Below are 24,705 nucleotides of genomic sequence, written 5' to 3' on the forward strand. Positions count from 1 at the left end.
GCCATCCTGCAACACGACCAGGCAGAACTTAACCTGGAATCCCCAGGGGAAGAGAAAGCCAGGAAGACCTAAAAACAGCTGGAAAAGGTCTTTCGAGGCGGTACTCAAGGAAGGAAGAACATTGTGGGGGGAAACAGAGAAGATCACCCAACGTCGAACCAGCTAGAGGTAGTTCATGAAAGATCTATGCTCCTCAAAGAGCAAAAGGGTCTAAGTCAGAGTAAGTCAGGCTGAAGCTTATTGGAATGGACTGCAGAATGGACTGAAAAGGATCTCTACAGTCAGACTGAGAATTATTCAACTGTATAAAGGAACCAAATTCAGCTTCATTAGCCGAGTCATCAGTGGGGGTTTTCAGTCAGATAAAAATAGTTTTTCTCTTGCGTCATTAAGCAGTGAATTAGATTTCCCCTTTTTCAATTTCATCTTTGCTTTGCAAACTTCAAATATCTGGTTTTCACACATAGATATTCAGTCCCTGTGGTATTTCCATGCTGACTGATTGTTCAAACATTACAGAAGCAAAAACACAGGAAATTATGCATAATATACACAACCACGCAGTATTTACTGCACTGTGTAGCCTTTGTAGATTCCTCACTTGAGCTGTGAAGGAAATGTTACAGAAATCTTACTAGTTTTACCAAGAAAGACTAGTAAAAAACTTGAAGAGAAAATAATGCCAACGAGGAGTGAATTCACTGAGTGTGTATATTTATAACTTCATCGAAACACTTTAGGCTACTTTTTAAAAACATACATATAGTTTGATTGTTGTGGCATCGCTGTAATTTTTTTAATCAAGATAGTTATAGCACCCAAAACAGTATCACTGAAGAAATTTGTCCTGCGGTTAAATCAAAATTAAACATGTTTGTTTCTAAGATGTAAGAACTTGACTGCTTGAATAAGACTCATGCAGACATTTCAGTTACTGTAAGTAGCCGCAGTTTCTGCTCCTTTCAGCTGTAGACAACAGACAGTGGCAGCATATTGTCACTATATTACCACTATACTGTCAGCATTTTGGAAAGATATTATTTCTCCACACTATTTAATGTGTTCAAGAAGATGTTTTCCTGGTTGCAACTAAAACAGGAGCTTAAAGTAATAATAATTAAAAAAAAAAAAAAAGTACTAATACATACGATATAACATGCCATTTTCAGTCCAGTGAAATGGACTTATAATGTTAAACTAAGCTTGAGATCAAAGTCTTCATCGTTTTCAACAAAATGTACACTTCCTTGAAATATTCAGGGCAAATGAGAAATAAATAACAACACAAGTCATTTTTATCCCACCACCAAACTCATAATGACATAATAACATATTTGTTACTCTTGTCAGAAGTGTGACAATGAATATTTATATTTTGTATTTTGCTATTTTCATGTGAAGAGTCTTTTGAAATTCTTTAAATGTCTGTGACAGAACATGGAGACCCAGAGGCTGACAAACAGCATTTTCATCACATATGGGCTTTCAAAAGCAAAACCTGTGTCTATCTTAAATATCCAGACCGATCAAGTACAGAACTAATGACACACAGACTGTTTGGTTTGTTCAGGTAGTCTCTGTTTAACAAATACAATTCCAACCCCACTTATTTTGTCACAGAAACATATCATCTGCCCTCTGAGAAAAGAGCATAATCTCAATTACAGCACAGATCAGTAGCTATGTAATTTATATTTATGCTAAAGCTTTTTTATGTTTCAGCTGCTGCTATTCTCGCCACGGTAATCAAATTGGAAATAGAAGAACGGTGAAGTTCAATGTTCCGGGAGCAACTCAGTGCTCTGTTGTGTCTGTCCCATTGCTTCTGCTTTATAGAGTAACCCAACAAAAACAATGACGTAAAGCCAACTGCCCTGAACAACAAACAAAGCGGCAACAGAATGAAACACCAGAGACAGTGGGAGGCATGGAGGTAGAAGATAGACCTCACTTTAAGTCTTCAATAGGCCCTATTAACAGGGCTCTGTTAGCCAGTCTATGAGATCTGGCAGAAGTCCAACTGCTTTTGTCGACAATTAGACACTCTTCAAAGAGAGTTTACTGAGCCTTTTGTTCAGGCTCGATCACCGGTTTAAAAAGCTGCTGGGACAATCTCTCGAGAATTCAAAATCTCTCCTTTACAGATTTTTTTGAATGTTTTTAGAAAAACTATGTGACTGATGCAAACATGATTTGAATTTGCAATGATAAGCTGGTTTAAAAAGCCATTAACACTGTTAATTACCGTACAGCAACACAAATGTGCTGACGTGCAGATAGGAGAGAGTCTAGGCATTAAAAACCAAGGGAATTTGGTAATTATTTCATTTCATTGCAGCATTCGGAAAACTCCTTTGCCTAAATAAACAAATGAATAAAACATGATACAAAATTAGTACTGACGAGCTAAGCTGACGTTGTGTGAACAGACCAAAGGGACCTGAAACTGTTATGCTCCACTTTCTCAGAGGTGCTGTGGGAAAAAACGAATTCAACAACAGGAAATGGAGCTCCAGTGTTCAAGGAAATCCCAAAAAGGGAGGTGGACCATTTCTGACAAGGGTGGAAACACCCAGCAGAAGTTGTTAAATGCTATTCCTTACCTGCACATCATGTGAGCATGGTCAAGGATAATGAAAGCTCTTGTGTTATTGAGTCACAGACCAAAGAAGCATTAAAAGATGAAAAGATGAGTTTTTATTCATCAACCCCCTGACAAAATAATACACAAACAGACCTCTGTGTACAGATATTACACAGACCAGCTTGGGGCATTATACAAAAAGTTATATAAAATTAGGAAAGTGCTCAAGTAAAACTGTGATATGGAAATTGTGCCAGCATTGTAGAAATTTGTTAGATGGTCTTTGCTGTGAGCAATTTACTAATTTTAGTAGTTACGAAGCCTCAAAAACATCATCAGGCCTTCTCTTCCATCTAAGATTCTTAAAGGTTCAAGACTATTCTGACTGAAAGTAATTTCTAAAGCGCATCCTCCCCCCTCAACTTCACAATTTCCTGTGTTTTCCAAACTGTGTTCCCACAGCCATGAATGTTAACCACACACTCTTCCCTTTGTCCTTCCCAATGAGGCATGACACGGACTCATATTTAAACTAACTCCCAAAAAAAAAAACCTGATAAAAACAGAAATATGTATTTTCAATTTAGATCATGGGAAAGCACAGCAAAGAACCAGTTCACCTTCAAGCACTGAAGGAAAAGGAAAGACAGCATATGAGGATGTAGTGGTCGTGAAAAAGTCATTCATAAAGAGATGAATGAGAAGACTAAGGGTTTGGTTCTTTGCGGTAAGATTGTTGTTTACCCCCTTTTTTTCTATTGTACTTCTTATCTGAGCTACCAACAATGAAATTATTGATTGAGCAATTCATTGAAATCCCTTACAAATTCTGTAATGAAAAGAATTACTTTCATCTTCAAAGCAGCTGCTTTCTGAGGCTGATGACTCCCTAAAGCTCTCTTAATAAAGGAGACCCACTCATATTTTCAATATGTCAAAAACACAATGGTGACCCTTGATGATCAGTATTATTGATATTATCAGTCAGCATTAAAACCACGATTTTATCAATCAAGGTTAAAATACTCATTTTGTTTATTGTTTAAGGATCACAAAGAAATTCAAGTAAAAAAAAAAAGGGGGGGTGTTGTTTGATTGTGGCACATTGCCAGTCTCTGGATTTTGTCTTGAAAATCTGTTTTCAAACTCAGCTCCAAGTTCTTGTCAATTTTTTTAATGTATTATAATTATCCAACTTGCATTTCCAGCTCCAGTTGGAAATTTTACAAACACCTTGATCAAACTTTCCACTATCACTCTGTAATTTTCATATGTTCAAGATAAAAATATAGCTGGTTTTGGTTCGGTTAGATTTCTCTCTTCCCGCCACAAACTCTGAACCAACAAACCTCACCCACATTCATTAAGACACAGTGCTTAAACTGAAGACCACCTAAATAAACTTCTTACCCTTGGATCTTTTTGTAGACGAACTTGTGCCCCTCTGTGATCTGAAAGCGACCTTTTCACCAACGTACGATGCCGGAAGTGATAATAATCACCAAATGCCTAGAAAGACAAACAGATTAATTGGTTATCACATGAGGGCATTTAAGTCTCAGTAATTTTTATCATAAGTCTACACACATGACGACAGTAAAGTTGGGCCATTTTATTATATATTCATAAATACATACACACACACACAGTTACTCATTTATTTTATCCGTCCAAACTGGGGCTCACCTCCTGCTAAAGCCAGGAGTATGACCTTTTATTTTTGTACCGCTTCTATGCTTCTGATCAGCTATTATAGGTTTAACAAATTCCTCTGGCAAATAATTTTTCTGAAATTCGCAGCAGAGAGGTTACATAATTGTGGCCTGTATAAAAACATGGAGATCTGGTGTAGAAAAAAAAAAAACTAAAGGAGAAATAGTCAAATTTTTGTCATCAACAGTACTTTGCACTCGGACCCCCCCCCAAACAACCTTCTCTGCTCCCATTTAATCACAGTAAACAGGCTGGTTCCAGCCAGGCTGACACAAAAAACCCTGCACACAAAGCCAGTGGACAATAGAGAAGCAGTAACCAAGAGGGAGGGCACACTTTACGGTGATATTCAAGCTCAGATGTGGAAACCCCCACAAGCCTTTGTGTGTCTTAGTCAGAGAGGGAATATGTGAAATCGTTAAAGAGCAAGACTAAGGCGAAAACACAGGTTATAAAAGGGAATAAAACAGTAATTCAAAGGCATTGGCTAAACTGTCAGCCCCTTTTCTGAAAGAGATAACATTTAGATTAGGTAGTGAGTTTATTGTGATGGCCCATTAAAGGTTTGAGAGGTAAAACACCTATCAAAGGAAAGCATGGCATTAAAAAAAAATCTAACACCAACGAAAAGATAATCTTAGACATTAACATTGATGGCTAATTAATAGCTAATGTTTTTGAGGAGACCTATTGATTGAACATTTTATAGCTTATGTCATGTACATTCTCTTAGACATGATATCTCAGACATAGACAGGTAACGTCTTTTTCATATTGAGAGCTAGATATCAAATCCGTCAGAAAATTACAATTAAAGCAAACCACTTCTTTCTAAATGAACCATTTATTTTTACTTTTAGACGACTGGGGAAAACATTTCTCTGCTAGTCTCCACACCTTAAAGTATCAACAATCAAGATGAGAGAGTTCAAAAACATCTGGAACATGTCAAAGAAGAATGCTGGGTAACATAATCACTATCTGCGGGAGATGAAGCCAACTTATTTCTACACCTCCAGCTGCATTTGTCATTAGATTTTGGCATTGACTAATACAAGGACAAATGTCACTCACCTTAAAAACTGCTCAACTGCTTCAAATTATGCACCCACACAAACAAACACCCACCCTTCCCTCGCCGAACCAAATTAAGCCAATTTTAGAGCTGTTAAAGTCTACCCTGCAGCTCAATCATCTGGTAATCAGCACCAACACTTAAGAGCGCATGTCTTGAACCATGTAATCTCAGGACTGCATTGTTCCTGCAGAGTTTAACCTTTTTTCCACTGGGGTAAAAAGGCCCATTCCCGATAAGACCAAGACGCTGAGATGGAAAAGTGATGTGGAAACAAACGTATTCAGGTCTTGTGAGTGACCACTGCTGATGTGATAAACTGGGCACTGATACAGCAGAACAAGCTTAACTGGTGTTCGCCAAGTGGGCTATTACTGAATCGAAGCATCAATCTATCAACTTCATTAAAAAGCACGGTAACAGACAGTGGAAAAATACTGTCTGCTGGTTTGTTTGCCTGTGTGCCCCCTTCCCATTTGCCAAATTTACCTTGTGGGAAAGAAGTTATCCTGAGGTCTGGTTTCTGATCTCTAGTGACTGTTGATACAATTTTGTTTTACAAAGAGCCAAACAATGTCTGGCAACAAATTGTGAAGGAGGTTTGGAGACTGCAATAAAATGATTAAACTGTTTTCCATATGGACTTGTGAATGTCAAGAACAAAGCCTGTGGATTTTGAAAATTACACTTGGGGAAGACGTTATTATTGCAGTTAGAGTACAGACACATCAAACATGACACAATTCTTTTCAGTTCTGACGTTTAACTGTATTTCATTTGTGGGATGTGACCATATTTCCTTTGTATATCAGTAAGTTGAGATAAATTGAAAAAATGGAACCTGCACAGGCAGAATACAGGGTGTCAATAAAGTCTTTACAATTAAAAAAAAATTATTACAAGGGCAATTGATGAGATATCTTAAATCAGATTTGTCGTATGTACTCAGTGGTTATCAAAGTTTTTAATCACATTACATTTGTGTCTTTCAGGTACCCTGTTGATGAAATAGGTAGTGGTAAATGCCCTAACCCTAATCCTTGGAAGGGATGGCCCCATTTTCCTGGCCACCTCATTCACCAGATATCACTCCCCCCAGATTTCTTCCTTCCTTTGTCCTCTGGGGTTATGTTAAATATGGCGTGTAAGGAACAAAGATACAGGGCATCACTGACATAAAGCAAAAGATTGCTGATGGCTTTGCAACCATTGATGAGGCGATGATAGAGTGAGCATGGCAAGAAATCAAGTGCCGTCTTGATGTGCTTCATGCAACTAATGGTGCCCATGTACATTTGGATTAAATGAGGCAAAAAAAAAACTTCAATATCTCCTCCTCATTTTAGAATAATTTCCACTTATTTGTCTGTCCATTTGCTTTTGTAATATATTTTTTAAGTTGTAAAGAGACTTTTACGGACGCCCTGTAGTTGAGCAACTTGTTTATATAATGAGGCCAGAGCCTAATTACTCACTGCGGTGAATGTGTAGGAGAGGGGCACAGACCACCACAGCAGCAGCTGCACATAACCAGCAGTTTCTTTTAACACAAGGCAGATCAAACCAAGCTGCCCCACACACCTTAAAATGGGTTTGCACAGCTGCTCTTTCTTTTTGCCAAACTATGCTTAGTCATTAAATATTCTCTCTTCATTGTTTTCACCGCTTTATTATTTGCCAACAGAAGTCCCTCTGTCTCTGCTTACTCATTAACCTTCAGGTTTGTTTAGCATGCATGTTGCATATAAGCTTTAGCAGAACATGAGCGCAACCATTTTGGTATCTTTTACAATGTGGAGCAATAAACTGATGTAGGTAAAATATTTGTCCAAATACATCTAAAGCATGGAGTAATAAACTATTACGTTTATGATGCCTTATTAGTCCAACTCTAGCCAACCTTATTCATCAACATATTGTCCATTTCCAGCAAGCTGCTGGCCACATTCCGGTCTACTGCGTTTATACAGTAAACACACATTGTAACTCTTGGCAGGGTCAACTGCTTGCCTCAATTGTTCTGAAGAAGTGATATCAGTCCATTTATTGGTTTTAAAAGAAACAAGCGGTTTAAACAAGAAATACAGGATATTGAAAGAGGGAGCACAGCTGAGAAAAGAACTTCAATATCTACAGGTTTCGGATTAAGTGTTCAGTGTAATTATTTAATATATATATATAAAATTCACATTCAGGGTAAGTGACAAATTTTGAGCATAAGAAAAAGGGACATTAGGTATTATTTAATTAGAAGGTGTCAGAAGGGTGACATTGCTGAGGTTCACATTTTGCAAAAAGCCATGATTTGAGGGATTTTTCAATATCATGCAATTAACTCATCTTCATCCTCAGACAATCAAAAATAAGTTTCTGAAGTTTGAAATCCATGTTTCATTTTCTGCTGTAAATTACTTCATGATGTCCGTTCAGAGCAGCATAGCACCATAATGGTTAGCGCTGAAGCCCCATAACATGAAGGTCACTGGTTTAGTCCCTGGGCCTGGGGACTCTCCAATTTCTGGAAATTTGCATGTTCTCCCTGTGCCTGTGTGGTTTTCCTCCCAACAACCAAAGACATCATGTTTGGGATAATTGGTGACTCTAAAAAGGTTTGAGTATGATTGTGAGTCGTTGCTTGGCTCTGCAGTGGAGTGGCGACCAGTCCAGGGTGAACCCCGCCCTCACTTAATGTGAACTGGGATTAGCTCCAGCGCCCCTTGCGTCCCGGAAATGGATAAGCGGCAGAGGATGAGTAAATGGATGAATGAATGAAGGTTTGTTCAGTTTTCATTTTTCTTATCTGGACACCAAATGCTCTGCTTACATCAGATTGCCATGTGGTTTTCAGTTTGCAGACAATGAGCTCTCTCTCACCTCAGCTTGTTCTAATTCACCTGGTCTCCACATCATTGTGGTTCACCAATCAAATCAAACTGTCATTTTTAGTTTAAGTCTGCAGTGTCGCAAAGCCTGAGGGGATCCATCTTGATGCAAGCACATCTTCCACTTCGCTCTCATCTCTTTGCATGTAGTTGGCTCACATAAAAAATGTTTTTGTTGTTGTAATTTAAGTTAAGTTCTCATTTGCTTTACTTCTGTGTCTTCACATTTTCATGAACCTTCAACAGCAATTAAAAAGCCTCACAGCCAGCTTTATATGCAGCCACTGTCATATGTTCTGCTTTTATTTCCACTCTTGTCCAAACTGAAAGAAAAGCATTAAACCAATAAACAATAAGTTACATTGCTTGATTTCCACTGTGATGAAGTTTGTTTCAATATACCAACAATAGCCCCATTGTATAGTTGTTATAATAGTGTAAGCTAACTGGATAGTGATGTTGAAGTGAGGTGTATGAGGTGGAATGACACTTGCAGTATTGTTACACAATCGTGTGTTATGGAACTTACAGGTACATGATAATTGTAATAGTAAATGACCTGATGCAATTAAATGAAATACTACTTATATTAATGGTAATCCTCTGAGAGTATAAATAAATTTTAATAAAAATACAACAGGAGACATGCTTATTTCTAATTGGTAATAAATAGAAACAAACAGAGTAGTTTCTTATTAGCATGGTTCTTGTGAGCAATTGGCTTTAGCTAATGAGGGACGCATTTGCTTTTCAACTGCAGCACCTTTCAACATTATGGAGTGTGTAAAAAAGTTTACAGTGTCATGGCAGAACTGCTGCAGGGCTGTTAGCTCACGGGTTGATGAGAGCTGTCCTCAGATGACTAACCCTTCACAGCGAGGTCTTTGTGGTGCTGTGAGGGTAAAGCCGGATAAGCACAAGAAAACCCACGCACAGATTCAGATAATCCTTACACCGAACACTAAGTTTACTGTTTGTAAAAACAATAACAATAAATCATAGAAAAGTCTATACTTTTGAGAATTATAAAGGCAACTACCCAGTGCCCTGTTGGTTCCCCACTCCCCTAGGACGACATGACCAATGATCTGATAAACTAAGACATGGATGTCTGTTTATCATTGTGATTATTTCTCTTCAGCTGTTTTTTGGTCATCCAAGTTTGACAAAAAGAAAAATGTATTGACATGATAAAAAGAATGAAGAGCTTATGAGTGAACACTCAGCTCCATAAGCACCACCACCCCAGGACTGAACTGGCATGCCTCAGGATGGAGTCAGACATAAGTTTAAAGAATTGGTCTGTCCTGAACCGATCTATGACACTGTACTGGTATGACCTCCGCATGAGTGTTTTTGAAAATACTAAGATCAGCAGGAGCTCTTTTCAAATAAAATCAGCTTACTCACCTCAAACTCCTGCAGTTTCTCAGAGCTACATGCCTGGCACCTTAAAGTTTGGTTCAAATTTCACTCTTTTGGGACAGGTTTGCAAAAGAGTAAATAAGATTCTGTAACTTTGTTTCAGTGGGGCAACAGTTACAAAAGTTGGTGTAGCCTGACCTTAATTTTAATATTGGTGTTAACGGATCTGACCATTTGTAGACTAATGGGCTTGAATCATTTCTATGAACAGTGGCCCTAAATCATATGAAATATAATTTACCTATCCAGACAAAAGCTGTAAAATAGAAAGACAGATATTAATTTATGCGCTCCTGCTCTCCTCTCCTGTCAAACAGAGAGGTGACTTTGTGAAAGGCTTTTCATGCATTAACTGTCACAGATGAGCCTTTTAATGAACTAATCAGGTTGTCTTGAATTCATCAATGTTTCTTCTGAAAAGAAACAAAAATTGCACATGCACACAATTTGGCTTTTAGTCAAGTATTTCCTGAATCTGACATTTCAACTGCTACTGATGTCCAACAGACAGTAATATTCTTCCTTTTGCCACTGCCCAGCTTGTCCTGTGTATCATTTTAATTGTCTTAATAAAATATCTACTGACTGCAGTTGTGGTACTAAAGCACTGTTCATTTTTCCTCCAGTACGATTTTACTGTCATAAATATTTAACACATTTAAATTTATTTTCCTGTAGTCACCTTCCAAGTAGCTACAGTACCTCTGCCAACTTTGAAAACTACTAATCCAATACAACGTGCAATGTGGCAAAGTCTTCAGGCACAATTTGTACAAAAAACAGCTTGCCTAATTTGTGGTCTTCTAGAGGGGGCTGATGAGTAAAACGCTTTACTCATCACTGGACCAACGATTAAATTCCAATTGTACTGAACAAATGCAAATTCTATATGTGTACAAAATTCATTTGTCATCTTTTTCAGATGGGCTAGAAAATTGTGAAAAAAAATCCAAAGAAATAAAAGCAAACAAATTTTGGGATCAATTTCAATATATACAAAGATCAATGGTGCAGTTGATTGATTGATATTTTTCAGAAACTCCTAGCATTTTTCACACTGTTCATTGGGAATTACCCCCTGGTGGTTGCATACCTCCATAAGCCTGCAAAGATGCAGAAAAAAGTCTTCAAGCCACAGCATTTACAGTGGGGCAAAAAAGTATTTAGTCAGCCACTGATTGTGCAAGTTCTCCTACTTAGAAAGACGAGAGGGGTCTGTAATTTTCATCATAGCTACACTTCAACTATGAGAGACATGGTTGAGTTTGGAGTCTGTTGGAGGCTGTGGACAGATGTCTTTTATACAGATAATGAGTTCAAACTGATGCCATTAATACAGGGAATGAGTGGAGGACAGAAGGGCTTCTTAAAGAAGTTACAGGTCTGTGAGAGCCAGAAATCTTGCTTTTTTTGTGGGTGACCAAACATTTATTTTCCACCATAATTTACAAATAAATTCTTTAAAAATCCTACAGTGTGATTTCCTGGATTTTTTTTTTCTCATTTCATCTCTCATAGCTGTAGTTGTGTACCTATGATCAAAATTACAGACCCCTCATCTTTTTAACTAGGACAACTTGCACAATCGGTGGCTGACTAAATACTTTTTTGCCCCACTGTAATAATAGCCAGGCATCTTTTTATGGAACATTATGATGCTGACCATGACATTTTGGATATTAAAATGTCATCATTTCACAATTTTATCCCTCTAGACATTTGTGGTAATCTGGCTCATAATTGGTGTATGAATTTGTGTGTTCTACTCAAAAACCTGTTTTGTGAAGTCGTAATGACTGTGGCCTATGGCATACTTGAGCCTGGTACCACAGTGGGGCAGTGGTTAACACTGCTGCCTCACAGCAAATTGATTGAAATCCCAGGGTGAGTCCTGTCCAGGTACTCATGTGATTTGCTACTTGTACTCTGTTCAGGTTGTACCCAGTGACCACCAACTCTCAGCTGGGATTGGCTCCTGTCCTGCCCGCCCCCCACTCATCCCCAACAGTGATGGATAAGCAGTATAGATGATGGATGAATGGTCAGATGGATCTTTGGGCCTGTATGAACATTTGTGCCACATCTTGAGAAAATACTTCAGGGCATTGCAAGATATTGCTTTCATTAGAGTGGGACGGATGTAGAGACAACCTGAAAACAAAATGTCTCCAGTTCTGGTTGTCAGCGATCTGGACACATAAAATTAGATCATTAGGAAGTATTAAATCATTAGGAACTGGTCCAACCGTCTGCTGCGAGATCAGTGTCACTGAAGTTCCAACACTATGAATTTCTGATCACACTTGCCTGTAAAGCCAGGAAGCAAACAACTTTTCATGATCAGTCTGCTGGAAATCCAGAGGTCACCCAATTTGAGTCATATTATCATCTGAAAGATAATCTCTTCACACACGTCATCAACTCTCATGCAGATGCTTTGATGAGCAATTCAACTGCATCCATTGCTTGTTACCTTGCGTACTCATGCACATGTGTGCCCATAGATGAGGATAGGATGCAAAAGCAGAGACAGCTAAACTTAGATGGAGGAAATTGGAGAGGAATGGAGAGGAAACAAGTTTTCACCACAAGAGAAGCAGTTCTGTCACGGAATTCCATACTATCTCATCTCCATGAACTACATGCAGCATCATGTTCCTGCCTACACCTGTTTGAATATCCCCCTCTCCTGCTCTCATTCTCACCAGACACTACACCCCCCATGCCTCTCTCACTCTCATTCTTGCTCTCTCTCTCTCCCTCTCTGCCCCCCCTGAGCCTGGTTCTGCTTGAGGTTTCTGCCTCTTAAAGGAAGTTCTTCCTTGCCACTGTCGCCAAGTGCTCGCTCATCGGGGGATCTGTTGGGTCTCTTCAAATAATTTTATAAAGAATTTGGTCTAGACCTGCTCTATATCGAAGTGCCTTGATGTAACTTTGTTATGATTTGGTGCTATACAAATAAATCAGATTTGATTTGACTGATTTACATTAAACTGTACAGGAAAAATAACCTACATACAATTTAAAAGCAGATTAATTCTACTGTTTTTACGGGGAGGCACTCCTGTGTTTTTAACTCTCCTTCATAAATTTACACACAATTTCAGTGCATTGAATAAAATGGTGCACACTTCTGCCTCACCTCTAATTAATCCATACATCTGATGTGACTTTACAAACTTCTTTGTATGACTACTTGTTCAAGTGCAGTGACAGACAATAACCTACTTCCCAAAACGTCAGACTATTCCTTGGAGCACATCTATTTGCACTGATGAGAGTTCAAACTGTTAAAGTAACATGATACTGAACACATTTTTCCACCCTCCCTTTAACTGCTGATACAGCGATCAGTTGTCATTTTATGCACACATTCACATTTTAAGTTACTGCAGAAAATCCCTCTTTAAGCAGTGGATGATGAAATTCCTTCAATGAAGTAGAAAGAGCAATACATGTTAATGTTAGAGGATTTCAGAACCAGAAGTTATTTTCAATCTTTGCAGGACGAGGTAAAGTGTGACAGTGATGCCATGGATGGATGTAACAGTAGGTATTCAAATACAGCTATTAGTAGGTAATTTTCTTCAAGCCCAATGCCAGGAATGCTGCAATAAATAATAATAATAATAATAATAATAATAATAATAATGAAGCAAAAAAATCATGGGATTGGCTGAATTAATATAATGGAATGCATTTTTTAATAAGCATAAACAACCTTGACAGCATTTTGCATTAATTCATCTTCAACTGCTTATCCGTTTCCAGGTCGTCAGTCCATCACAGGGCCAACACACAGAGACAGACAGAGACAAACAACCACTCACACTCACACTCAGACCTACGGACAATTTAGAGTCACCAGTTAATCCAAAACATGATGTCTTTGGATGGTGGGAGGAAACCGGAGTACCTGGAGGAAACCCACGCAGGCACAGAGAGAACATGCTAACTCTGCACAGAAAGACCCCAGGCCGGGAACCGAACCCACGTGGGTGGCCCTAAAATGCAGCCAGTCAATAATTAAAATCAATGAAATTGCGTCACATCACCTCCTTCTATTTTAAAAATTCATCACTCAAGACATTTTGAGCAAAGTGGAACAAATCTCTAAAGTCAGTTTAGTAGGTATACGCAGGGGTGACGTCCTTGGCAATGAGTTTGACAACTGAATCTGAAGCGTTTACTATGAAGTTAATAGTGCATTAAATTTGGCACTTAGGCTGTAAATGCTGAGAGTGCAAGGACTCACACAACCCTGAAAGTCCTGACTTCAAATATAACATCTCATTAATAGCCTGTTGCATTCCCTGACTTCCCTGTCACGCTTACCGCCCCCCCCCCCCCCAGCAAATAAGAATTAATTCTGGCATCTAATTCTATCTCCCCACTTTATGCTCAGAGCACTGATGGGGCACTGCTGGGGCACTGCTGCTGGACAGAAATACCAAACAGGTTCTTCCAACCCTAATGAAACACTACTGGGAGCATTTGAAGAGGCTGCACTCTCAATTTCCAAGCAACTCTCTTTTGAAAGCTTTTTCATCACTGTCATCTCCTTCCACAAAGGCCCATCCACTTTTTTCACCGCACTGACCAGAAACCCTTTACCTCCATTTCAATTTAATGGACTGTCATGAGGGTTTCCTTAAGGTGCAGACCTGCACCATTTTTAGACCAAGATGAAGAAGAAATGTGTAGAGGATGTAAGTGTCTCCATTTTGGCAGGTGAATCAGAATTAACCAAAAGTGCCTTCAGTGAAGAAACCCTTTCACAGTTATTTTTGTTGTAGTTGTGGGGTCCAGAGGAAAGGAAAAGACTTACACACTGTAGTTTGCCATGTTGCAATGTGACATACACCAGTTGCAACGACCAACAACAAAAACAGAGATAACAATGTTAAGAATGACAAGTCACTAGTTATTATCAAAAACTATTAAAAAGCACTCATTAAGCCATCACTGCATTTTAAAAATTTTCACTTTGTCAACTCTTTGTAAACTCGTAATATGTCAGGCTCTCAAAATTCCCTCTGTGGAAAGAATGACGGGTCACAAAATAAGGTGCATCACACAGATGGAAGAGTCAAATCTTTCCAAGTCTGTTTGCTACCAAGCTTAACTACTCTCCGTGTTAACAGCAGTGTTGACAATGTGCTATCTTCCATGAAAGCTATAGGAAATAAGTAGGATGTGGTAATAGAGTATTTAATTTTACTTGCAAAAATCATAACAATTTTACAATCTGTTCTAAAATAGCAACAATAAAATGGGTGATTTGGAAAAGAGGTTGGCTGTAGGAATGCAAAACCCCAACCTGTTTAAAACATGACACTAACCACAAAGAACTGATTCAGATTTGGTATGGTATGCATTTTGAGCCTGAGCTTGATTATGTGGAAACACTGCTGGGTATTCACAGCAGTTCTCACTTGTTTTAAAGTCACATTAAAGTCAGAAGTGCACAGTAGATCAAAATGTCTTCATTTCACCTTTACTGAATGTGCAGTAATATCAAAAAACATTCAAATGTAAATAGATATAATAGATGGCTAAAACGTAACATTGTTGGAGCCAATCCCAGCTCAGACTGGGTGAGGGCGGGGTACACCCTGGACAGAGTCCAATTAACTCAAACATGCAAGGCTTTGGACGAGTGGAGGAAACCTAACAAACCCATGCAGGGGGAGAACATGTGCATGTGAACTCTGCACAGAAAGGCCCCAGGCCCAGGAAATGGACCCATGACGTTTTCGTGCAACATGTTAATTGAAATTCTAATAATAAAGATAATGACAATGATTGCTTTCTGTCGCTACAATAATTATTTGTGACAAAGTGCTTCTGCTGCTTCCTCAACAGGCTTGATGGTGAATTTGATCCATTAATAATACCTGAAGGCTTCAAGACCACTACACACATGCACACACTCCCACCTTCTTGTCGTGCTTGAATCAATTTCAACATCAATTTCACAGATAAATGTTCAGCAATAGGCAAGAAATTGATGTTGCCAAAAACTGATCCTGTGACTGATGACTAATAAAAGTTAAAATGAAAAGTTAAAAGAATATATTACATAACACTACTTCCTAACTTGTTTAGTTATATTGAGGGTACACAGCACAATGTGACTGTCACAGAGACAGATCATTACTAATGACAACACTACCACCTGTAACCACCAGCTACCTAGTGATGGCAATAAGAGCAGCACACAACAAACACCATCACAACTGTGAACAGTACCAGGAAACAGCTACAGATCATTTCTGAGAGCACTTTCGATATTATCTTTTGAAGAAACCAAAGGACATCCTGTAAATAAAAGATAATTTCCTTGAATATCACAGTCATCTTTTCAACAGGTATTTGAAGCAAAGTACGTTACAGCCATGCATTATGGCACACTTAATGACTGTTTTGATTGGAGCCATAATTTTGTTTTCAAGCACTCTGGTATGCAGAGGAAGGAAAAGAGTTGACAGTTAACACCCCCAGACACTGACTTCAGAGATTTGACTGAAAATAGGTAGCTGACTTGTTTTTACTTTTCTACGTATCCGATGGCAAAACAGAAAATACCTGATATGATACAGTCAGATATCTAGCATTGGCCTTTTTATGCTCCGATGCTTCAATGAAGACAAATACTGCAATGAAGTAAAGAAGGGTATTAAAAAAAAAACAAAAAACCTTGCTTTCTAAATTTTTGATCAGAGTGGAAATGTACTCAACACATCAGAGACAACACATTTCTGTGGAAAAAATACATAATGAAGAACTTCAAAAGTCTTCACCTCTAAGCTATTATGTTCAAAAAAGACGCAATAGTGAAACAAATGACTTAATAAAACATACAGTACCGTTTCTCCCCGCAGCTTGAATCAAAGCTGCATATTTCACAAAGCCTTCCTGGGAATAATGAGTAAACATTAATCAGTATAGGAGGACTGATTCAGATTGAAGGCAAAGGAAAATACTGTCAACACCGATTTAGCAAGATTAAATTTGTTGGAAGTAGCAAGTCAATTTATGGGAAATTTGAGGAATTTCCAATTGATCATCATGGTTTATTTGTTGTGATTGTTCTCTAAACTTATTAAAGTAAATCAGCATTAACACTGGTCCAGCTGCAGTCGCCATTGCTGCTTTAACATAATTTTCCTCCAGATCAGAAATTGATTAATATACGTGAATAAATGTCAATCAGCACGATTATTCATAATTTGTATTCTCTGGGCAAAATGAACAAATGAGCTCCTTCATACAAACAATTCAGCAATCGGAGGAAGATATGCTGAATGCAGTTACAACACAAAATTATTTATAGTAGACAGCAACAAGGAGCAAAACAACTCTGGTCTCTTCTACATTATGAGAGTAAAAAGAAGTCACTGCCTTGTCAAGGAACATTAAACTCATGTGACATGGTTGCCTTTACCTCAGCTCCTTGTCTAATAAAAGCTGCACTGGGTCCAGCATAAAAATATCAATCACGCACTTGTTCCAGACAGTGGAGAGTTTATCAACATTAAACAGTGCGTTGCCTTGTATTTTACATGTGATACTGACATAAAGAATATCACTATTAAGTCCCACATTAATCTAGTTTTAAGTAAGATAAGACAGAGTACACAATAGCTCTGTATCTCTCTGAGTTAACTACCTTTCATTGTCAGACCACAAGCTCTCTGAGAATGCGAGCGAGCGAAGCGTGTTCCTCCGAACTGAGCTATTTTCATGAATTTGTGGCTTGTTGTTGTGTATTTCAGGCCAACAATCTCTGGAGCCAGTTCTTTTGGAACGACTGAATTTCTCAAGAGTGCAGATCATGAATTTCTACAGCTTAGGAAAGACAGTGTGCTTGATAAGTGTAAATTAAAATGTACAAAAGTTCATTATCTCTCCTGTTTTTTTGTACAGTGAATTATAGCACTGTTTGCCCTATTTCATACAGCTTGCTGTCACCAGTCCTCCACACCATCACCATCTGTGCTGATTTTCTGTTCCTCTGTAACCATCGCCTGGCTGTTAGATACTATGTCAACTGTGGAAAAACTTTGAAGGACATAAGACCTCAAATGTAACAAAATGTGGAAAGTTTCCAATTGTCTGGCACAGGTCTAAATAGGACACCAGTAGAGATGACAATTCAACCGCATGGTGTGGAAAAATCTTACTGTATGACTGAAAACAGGGCGTGTCTCTCTTGTCTAACTACACAGATGCTGAGCCACTTTCAGTCCAAACCTCCTCCTCAATCACAGTCCCAGCAGTGAAAACAATGCAGCAACACTAACAGTGACCTTATAGCACCATCGGCACATGCTTCTCAATACAGTGAATTAAGGGATGGAAGCACAACGTATGACCGTGTAACCTCCAGGTAAATTACCAAACAAACAATGTTAATGAACAATAATAAACTGTAGGGCCACTCCCATGATACTCCCATACAGGGCCCTTTCAAACCATGTGCCAGATTATACTCTTTCTCTTGAGGGCCTGGGTGTGTAAAAATTTCAAACATTTCTCCTAATTAACTTTACCAAACTTGTTAAAGGCATTGTCTTTGTGCAGTCAAGTAATCAAGTTCTATGAGGCAACACTTGCAGTGCAGTTCCAACCCATTTCAACCTGACAGGGTTGATGACATAGATGACATGCTCATAGTAGTGCATCTTTAAAGGCTAAATGTATAAGTGATGTTAGTCATTTCTCAGTTTGTGATAACAATGCTGGCTTTGTTTTTGAACATAAAAACCTGCCCACGCATCTGGTGTGAAATTAAGAGGCTTGGTACAGTGCTCTGTTGCCATAGCCACAAAACAGAAGTATCCAAGGGCAGATTTGATACAGACATGGACATCAGAGAGATAACTAAAAATTAAAAGGGAAAAAACTCTCTTCTCTTCAAAAAAAATAAATATATAAATAAATAATATCACTATTTGTATAATTAATGTTCAAATCTGCCACTCAGAACATCATTTATCATTATATATGTCACAATGTTTGTCTTTTTAATATGTCAATATGTATCTGTGTGTGTTTTATGGTGCCATTTCAGGTTACACTAGAGAGGAACATTCTTTTCTCTTACGGAGTCTGGTCCATTCTCTATAGCAGCTGACTACCACAACTGTTGGACTCAGCTTTTTGGATTACCCAAACCACACTGCTACTGGGACAATGACAGGAAAGCCAACCGCAACCATTTCCTGGAGTTTGAAAACACTTTCGAGTTACCTCTTATGACCTACGAAATGGTACAGAGATCATTCAGTTCACATTGTTTATGTGATTACATGGCCCTATCTGTGCTTGAATTCACTCATTCATTTTCACAGGTTGAAGTTGATAATACATATTTCTACATTTTACTATTTCAGGAAAAAATCTCTTTTTATCTGCGAAAATTACTTTAGGGGAATGAATATGAGGCTTACATTAGTTTATGGTTTCCTATAATTTCTCTTTCAGTTCGTAATTGTGACAGTGCAAGAAAAAAATGTGTTCCTTGTAACCCAGTCGACCAGTCTCTGAGATTACGGTAAAGTTGGGGCAACAAGGAAAATTGAGAACAGTCCCAAAATAGACGAACAAGACGACCTGGTGCCAAAAAAAAAAAAAAAAAAAGATAATAAAAGGTTGCATGCTATGTTGTGTATGTGTGTGGGGAGGGGACAGAAAGAGAGGGAGAGATATTCTTTCATAAGCAGCTAGTATGATAGGTCTGCAGAACAGTGGAAAGCTGACTGTTTTCTGTGGACTAAACACTAAACACACTTGTAGGAGAAGCACCCTCACAGCTGAGCTGGGCACAGGAATCAGCTATTTATAACGCACCATAATTGTAGGTCTCCTGGTTTACTTTGTGTATTAGAAAGATGAGGAACGTCAGCAAATAGATTTTTCGGAAAACCTGGGAGTTAGAGTACCTCAGCTACACAATGCTACTACAGTAGGCAAGTGAGCAGATGAAGGGGAACGTGGGCTGAAGTTGCCTGGACTGCTGCCCAGGGAATGAGAGCGAGTAACTGAGGTTCACCCACTGTAGCCACCGCTGTATCCTGTCCAAAACATTGGTAACATTCCCTGAGCTGAAGCAGTCTCGTGAGAAACGGAGCCAAACATATGGGGACACTTCTCACAAAACAACCACTTCAGGGCTTCCTATGCAGTTGGTTTCCTGAACATTGAGGTAGATTTGGCAGGAATCTGGTATGTATCAATTTCACCGCCTTGTCCATTTCAACACTTGCTCTTAGAGCTCTAATAAAATGACATTTAGACATACGACTTAATATATAGAGTGTGTTCAGGTTATGGTGTAAAAATATGAAGCCATTTTCCAAAAAAATTTTGTGGGAAAAAAAATAATGCAAGGTGAGCAGGCTCATATAAACCCTTCTCTTCGGTTTAAATATCAATTCGATTTTATATGACCTTGTACACATTTTTTCAAATATAAAACCACTGGCCACTTATTCGGTCTAGAATTATTTGCGAAAGATATTGGTTGCAAATGTTGATGACTAATTTAAGACAAAGTGCTGATATTTTACAGCCTCTCAAATACATCAAGTTGTCCTTAAATAGTCCCTGCCTGTAGCTTTAGAGATGTAATATATACTTAAATAAATCATTATCAGAAAACACATTCTTGTTCTTATAGTTACTATTGTGTTACTGATTTTAACCACATCTTTTCCTCTTAATATAAATGACATTACCAGATAAAAAGAATGCTAACTACGCAGTGTTGCACCCAAGAGTCAAACCTTGTTATATATGATTATTCTAAATCCACCAACAGAGTGGCAGCAAATCCCCACATTTTAAAAACCACTGTACAAACATCAAATTCAGTAAGCATGGCTTCAGTCAGAAAAATCAACACACAATAAAAAAGATAAGCTCCCGTCTTCAATAGCAAGCACCCAGAGATTCCATTTCACAAAACCCTCATGGAGGACAGGTGGGGGGGCTGACATACATTGCAATAAAATATTCATGAACCCTCAAACACATGCACACACACACCAACAGCTGATACAGTAAACAGATGTGATAAATTCCTGTTCCTTTGAAATATGGATCGATGACCAAAAACTTCTGGAGCCTAAGTCACTCGACTGTGAAACTCAAACTGCCAGCTATAAGTACTAGCACAAAAAGTGAGCAGCAGAGAGACCTGTCATGGCTGTCACAGCAATAAAGCTGAGGATATGATGATACCACAACTCCAAAGAACAAACACTCCTATTTCAAAAGACATCAGGAAAGAAATAAACTCTACCTCTAGCATATGCAAGAACCATTTCTGCCAAGTTGGCAAGTTATCAAAACATTACTGGAAACATTCAAAAACAAATAAGCACCTACTCAGACTACAGTGCTGTGAGGAGAAAACAGTCTAATGCATGATTGGAAGCTCTGAAAAATGAATTTAGGGTGCAACAAATCACAGTAGATGGGGGATAAAGAGGGCTGGGTGTTTGTTTGTTGCCTTAATATTTTGTACAAGACATTTTATCAAAACATTTTGACAGGATTCCTTATTAGACAAACTCAGCATGAAAATAGGGTACAATCGACAGAAAAATCAAGTTCTTTTCTTAGAATATAATATAGTAAAACTGCCAGTAGGAAGAACATGAACCATGCACTCTGCTTTTTGTTCAGAACCAGAGACTGTGTATGTCACTAGAAAGAAACCACATGATTGAAACATGAAGTTAAATCTGATCCTCATAGTGACAAACAAACCTGTTTTTCCAGCCCTGGCATACCTGGGTATTTAAACTGATTCTGAGTGATTATGACACCTGATCTTTGATCTAAATGTAGCATCTGTGCTACACTGCAGCACAACCAAACACCTCAACCCTGCAGATCTGCTCAAACATAGCAGGATTCCTGTTACAAAGAAAAAAAGATTACTTGCAGCCATCATTAAAAAAAAAAAAAAAAAGTTCCACCCAAATACTGCATTCCTCCCACACTGCTGCTTCCATTAGGCCAGTTACAGGCTTTTAGATGTTCACTTCACTGTTTTCATTGTAAAGAGCTTATCAGATCTAAGCCTTTAGCCTTTTCAAGTTGCACTCCAAATGGCTGCTCCACCTCCCAAGTCAACCTGTGGTGTCTATGAGTGAGACGAGGTCGCACGGACCTGGTTAGACAGCAGTTTTCTATTCTCGTTACACAACATGAGACACAAGTGAATAACAGCTACTTCCACAGAAAGATGAGTTGTCTCAAATACAGAGATGAACAACACGCCTCATTTGCCAGAAGTAGTTGGAGCTTTCTCTGTCCAGTCACTGAAATGAGGACAGCAAAGGAATAGTCACGAGATATGAGGAGCTTGATTTTCATTTGAAATTAAAACCAATTAACGGTTAAAGAAGCCGTTAAATCCTTGATTCTGAATAGTTTAATGTAGTAGTATGCTGGCTCTCTGCTACAACAAATCACTCACACCTGGCAACTACCCAGTAGAGCCACCGTCTTATCTCGTGGCCACTGGACTCGACGGTTAAGGGCATTGTTTAACAGCCCCATGGCTTGTCTTCCTTCCTAGAAAAGGAACGGTCATTTCCTCGTCCAGATTTACAGTGTTAGTCAAGGGAGATCAAATTCATGGCCTTATAGTCAAACGCCCTCTTCTTTAAACTTGTAACATCTTTGGATTTCATTTAGCACTTTGTTTAACAATTTAAGTTTCTTCCAGTTTCTTCCCCCAGGCGCTCTCCCAGATCTCCCCATAAACCAACTGTCAACCTCATGCATATTTTGCACATTACTGCACTATTGCACTACTGTACAATACTCTACAACAAATATTCCCAATTTCAGTGTATATATGTATGTATATATATTTATAGATTTTTCTTTTGTATTTCCCTTGACATGTACAAGATTTAAACACCAGGAGTCAAATTCCTAGTATGTTTCCACATACCTTGCAATAAAATCTAACTCTGATTCTGAACAGGAGAAACGGGGGACACAGGGGAGAGATAGTGAGCAACGGATCAGACTTGAAACAGGTAACTGAATTTATTTGATATGGATCAATAGAGCTGATGCTGCTTTAAAACATTGGTGAATGTCTAAATATATCAGCACACCTAAATCTGACCATTATAACTATGTTGTTAGATATTAAAACAAAATGGATTCTCTCTAAGTAGCAAATAAGTCGAGTAAACTTCAAAAGACGGCAGGCTAAGAGAGCTGAAGAAGCTCTGTCGACAACATGCTGTGGTGAAATGACAGTCTGAAGATTGAAGCCTGCACAGCCCACCTGCCGGCTTCTTTGAACATTACAGCAGTTTGGGGCAACAACTTAAAATGATTTAATCTCTTTGCACTAATCAATTAGTTATTCAGACTCTGAAATGCCAAACATTTCAGCTTTCCAAGCTTTCCACCTTTGTTTATTTTTATGTTGTTCCAGCTCTGTGTTGGTTTTTGTTACACAAGTCATTTCATAAGCAGTAGATTTATCACACATGAATTCTGGGGGTTGTTGTAAAAGTTAGTTGTCTATAATTTTGTTTAAATTGTATTTCCTATAATGATTTGTGTTATTCTTACCACCATAAATAAAGTTAAAAGCAGTTATTTTCCTCTTCAGTACCGACATTCTTTAAATACCTCACCCTTCTCTGGGTGTGTGTGTGCATGCGCGTGCATGTACATACATGCGAGCATGCTCACATGTGAAAGGCAGAGAAGTGCCTGACCATGTATTTTCATGTCCCCTCTGCACATCTGGCTCTTGTTACAGCCTCTGTGACCTGTGTATGGTTGTGCTTCCATCCCAGCCCCCATCCCTCCTCTGTGGGAGAGTAGAGTAATGACTGAGAACTGCTGGGCCTGAGCCTGCTGCAGCAGTTCCCAGGACCCCTGGCATCATGGCTGTTCATTCTGATGCTCCAGGGTGGAGATGGACTTCTGTTGACCAGCATGTTATCGTTTTTCATCATTACATTCAGAATGATGTTTTTTGCTTGCTCTTTTGGGGAGGGTTTTTTTTTTTTTTTTTTAAAGAGGAAATCAATGGTACCTTCAGTAAGACATGTCATCCTCAGATTGTCCAACAAACTATGAAAACTGTTGGTTTGATCTGATGAAGCATCTTTTTTTAACATGTAAAATTAAGCATAAACATTGAAAAGGCTTTAAAGTGCTATTAATGGATGAAAGAGACAAACTAATGACAAACTGAACAGGAAGAACTTTCATTTCATGAAAGTTGTTTAAAGATTGTTTTTGGGGACAATAACTTCAGGTTATCAGCAGCGTCTACACAATACATTTACTACCTTTTATTGGTGTGATATTTTGCACAAAATTTTATTTTTGAATCAAGATAATTCATTTCTACAGTTTGTCGCTCATCTCTAGCACAATAAAATATCTACAGGATTGTATATCATCAACATGACATATCTGGATATCTACACTTAGTTCTTAGATGTAAATAAGATCATATCACAAAATCTTTCCTGCATACTCTGACAAAACATCTTTTACACATAAAAATAACAAGGTAAAAAAAAAAAAAGATATTTTTGAGTTGTCCATCTTGTTTTGAAGCTGTTAGATGTGAGTGGGTGGATGAATATTCTAGCGATATCGGCTGAAGTCCAGTGAACAGTACTGATGCAGTACAGTATTTGGCCCTTATCAAAAAGAAGTGTTTTCCCCCACTAAATCACAATTATTCATCTTAAAAAATATACCAAAAACCTATTTTTTCAGATTTCTTTTTTTTTTGGTCAATGTTAAACTGCAGTGAATGATGTTATGCTTGCATTATTTCTGTGACAATGTGTGAAACGATTCATTTCAGCATTAATTCAAATACTCTCTGGAGATCTGAGTGAGATGTGCCATCGGCAATTCAGGTTTACCTTGTGTAGTTATTGGTTTTCTAAAAAGTACTGGCAACTTTTTATTTGCTGAACCTAATAGAGATCTCCCCTATTAATTACATTACAGTG

The 24,705-nt window shown here is 38.3% G+C and overlaps 1 protein-coding gene across 1 annotated transcript in view; it reads right to left on the bottom strand.

The window, feature by feature from the left end:
* The window catches only part of furina (furin (paired basic amino acid cleaving enzyme) a), a 72,044-nt gene that overhangs the window by 32,778 nt on the left and 14,561 nt on the right, over positions 1-24,705 (bottom strand). The window contains exon 3 of the mRNA XM_029497570.1: positions 3,995-4,093. Coding sequence (XP_029353430.1) covers positions 3,995-4,093 — 99 coding nt within the window. The remainder of the gene's footprint in view (positions 1-3,994; positions 4,094-24,705) is intronic.

The sequence above is a fragment of the Echeneis naucrates genome, chromosome 3, assembly GCF_900963305.1.
Source record: "Echeneis naucrates chromosome 3, fEcheNa1.1, whole genome shotgun sequence".
In the NCBI taxonomy this organism is placed as follows: Eukaryota; Metazoa; Chordata; class Actinopteri; order Carangiformes; family Echeneidae; genus Echeneis; species Echeneis naucrates.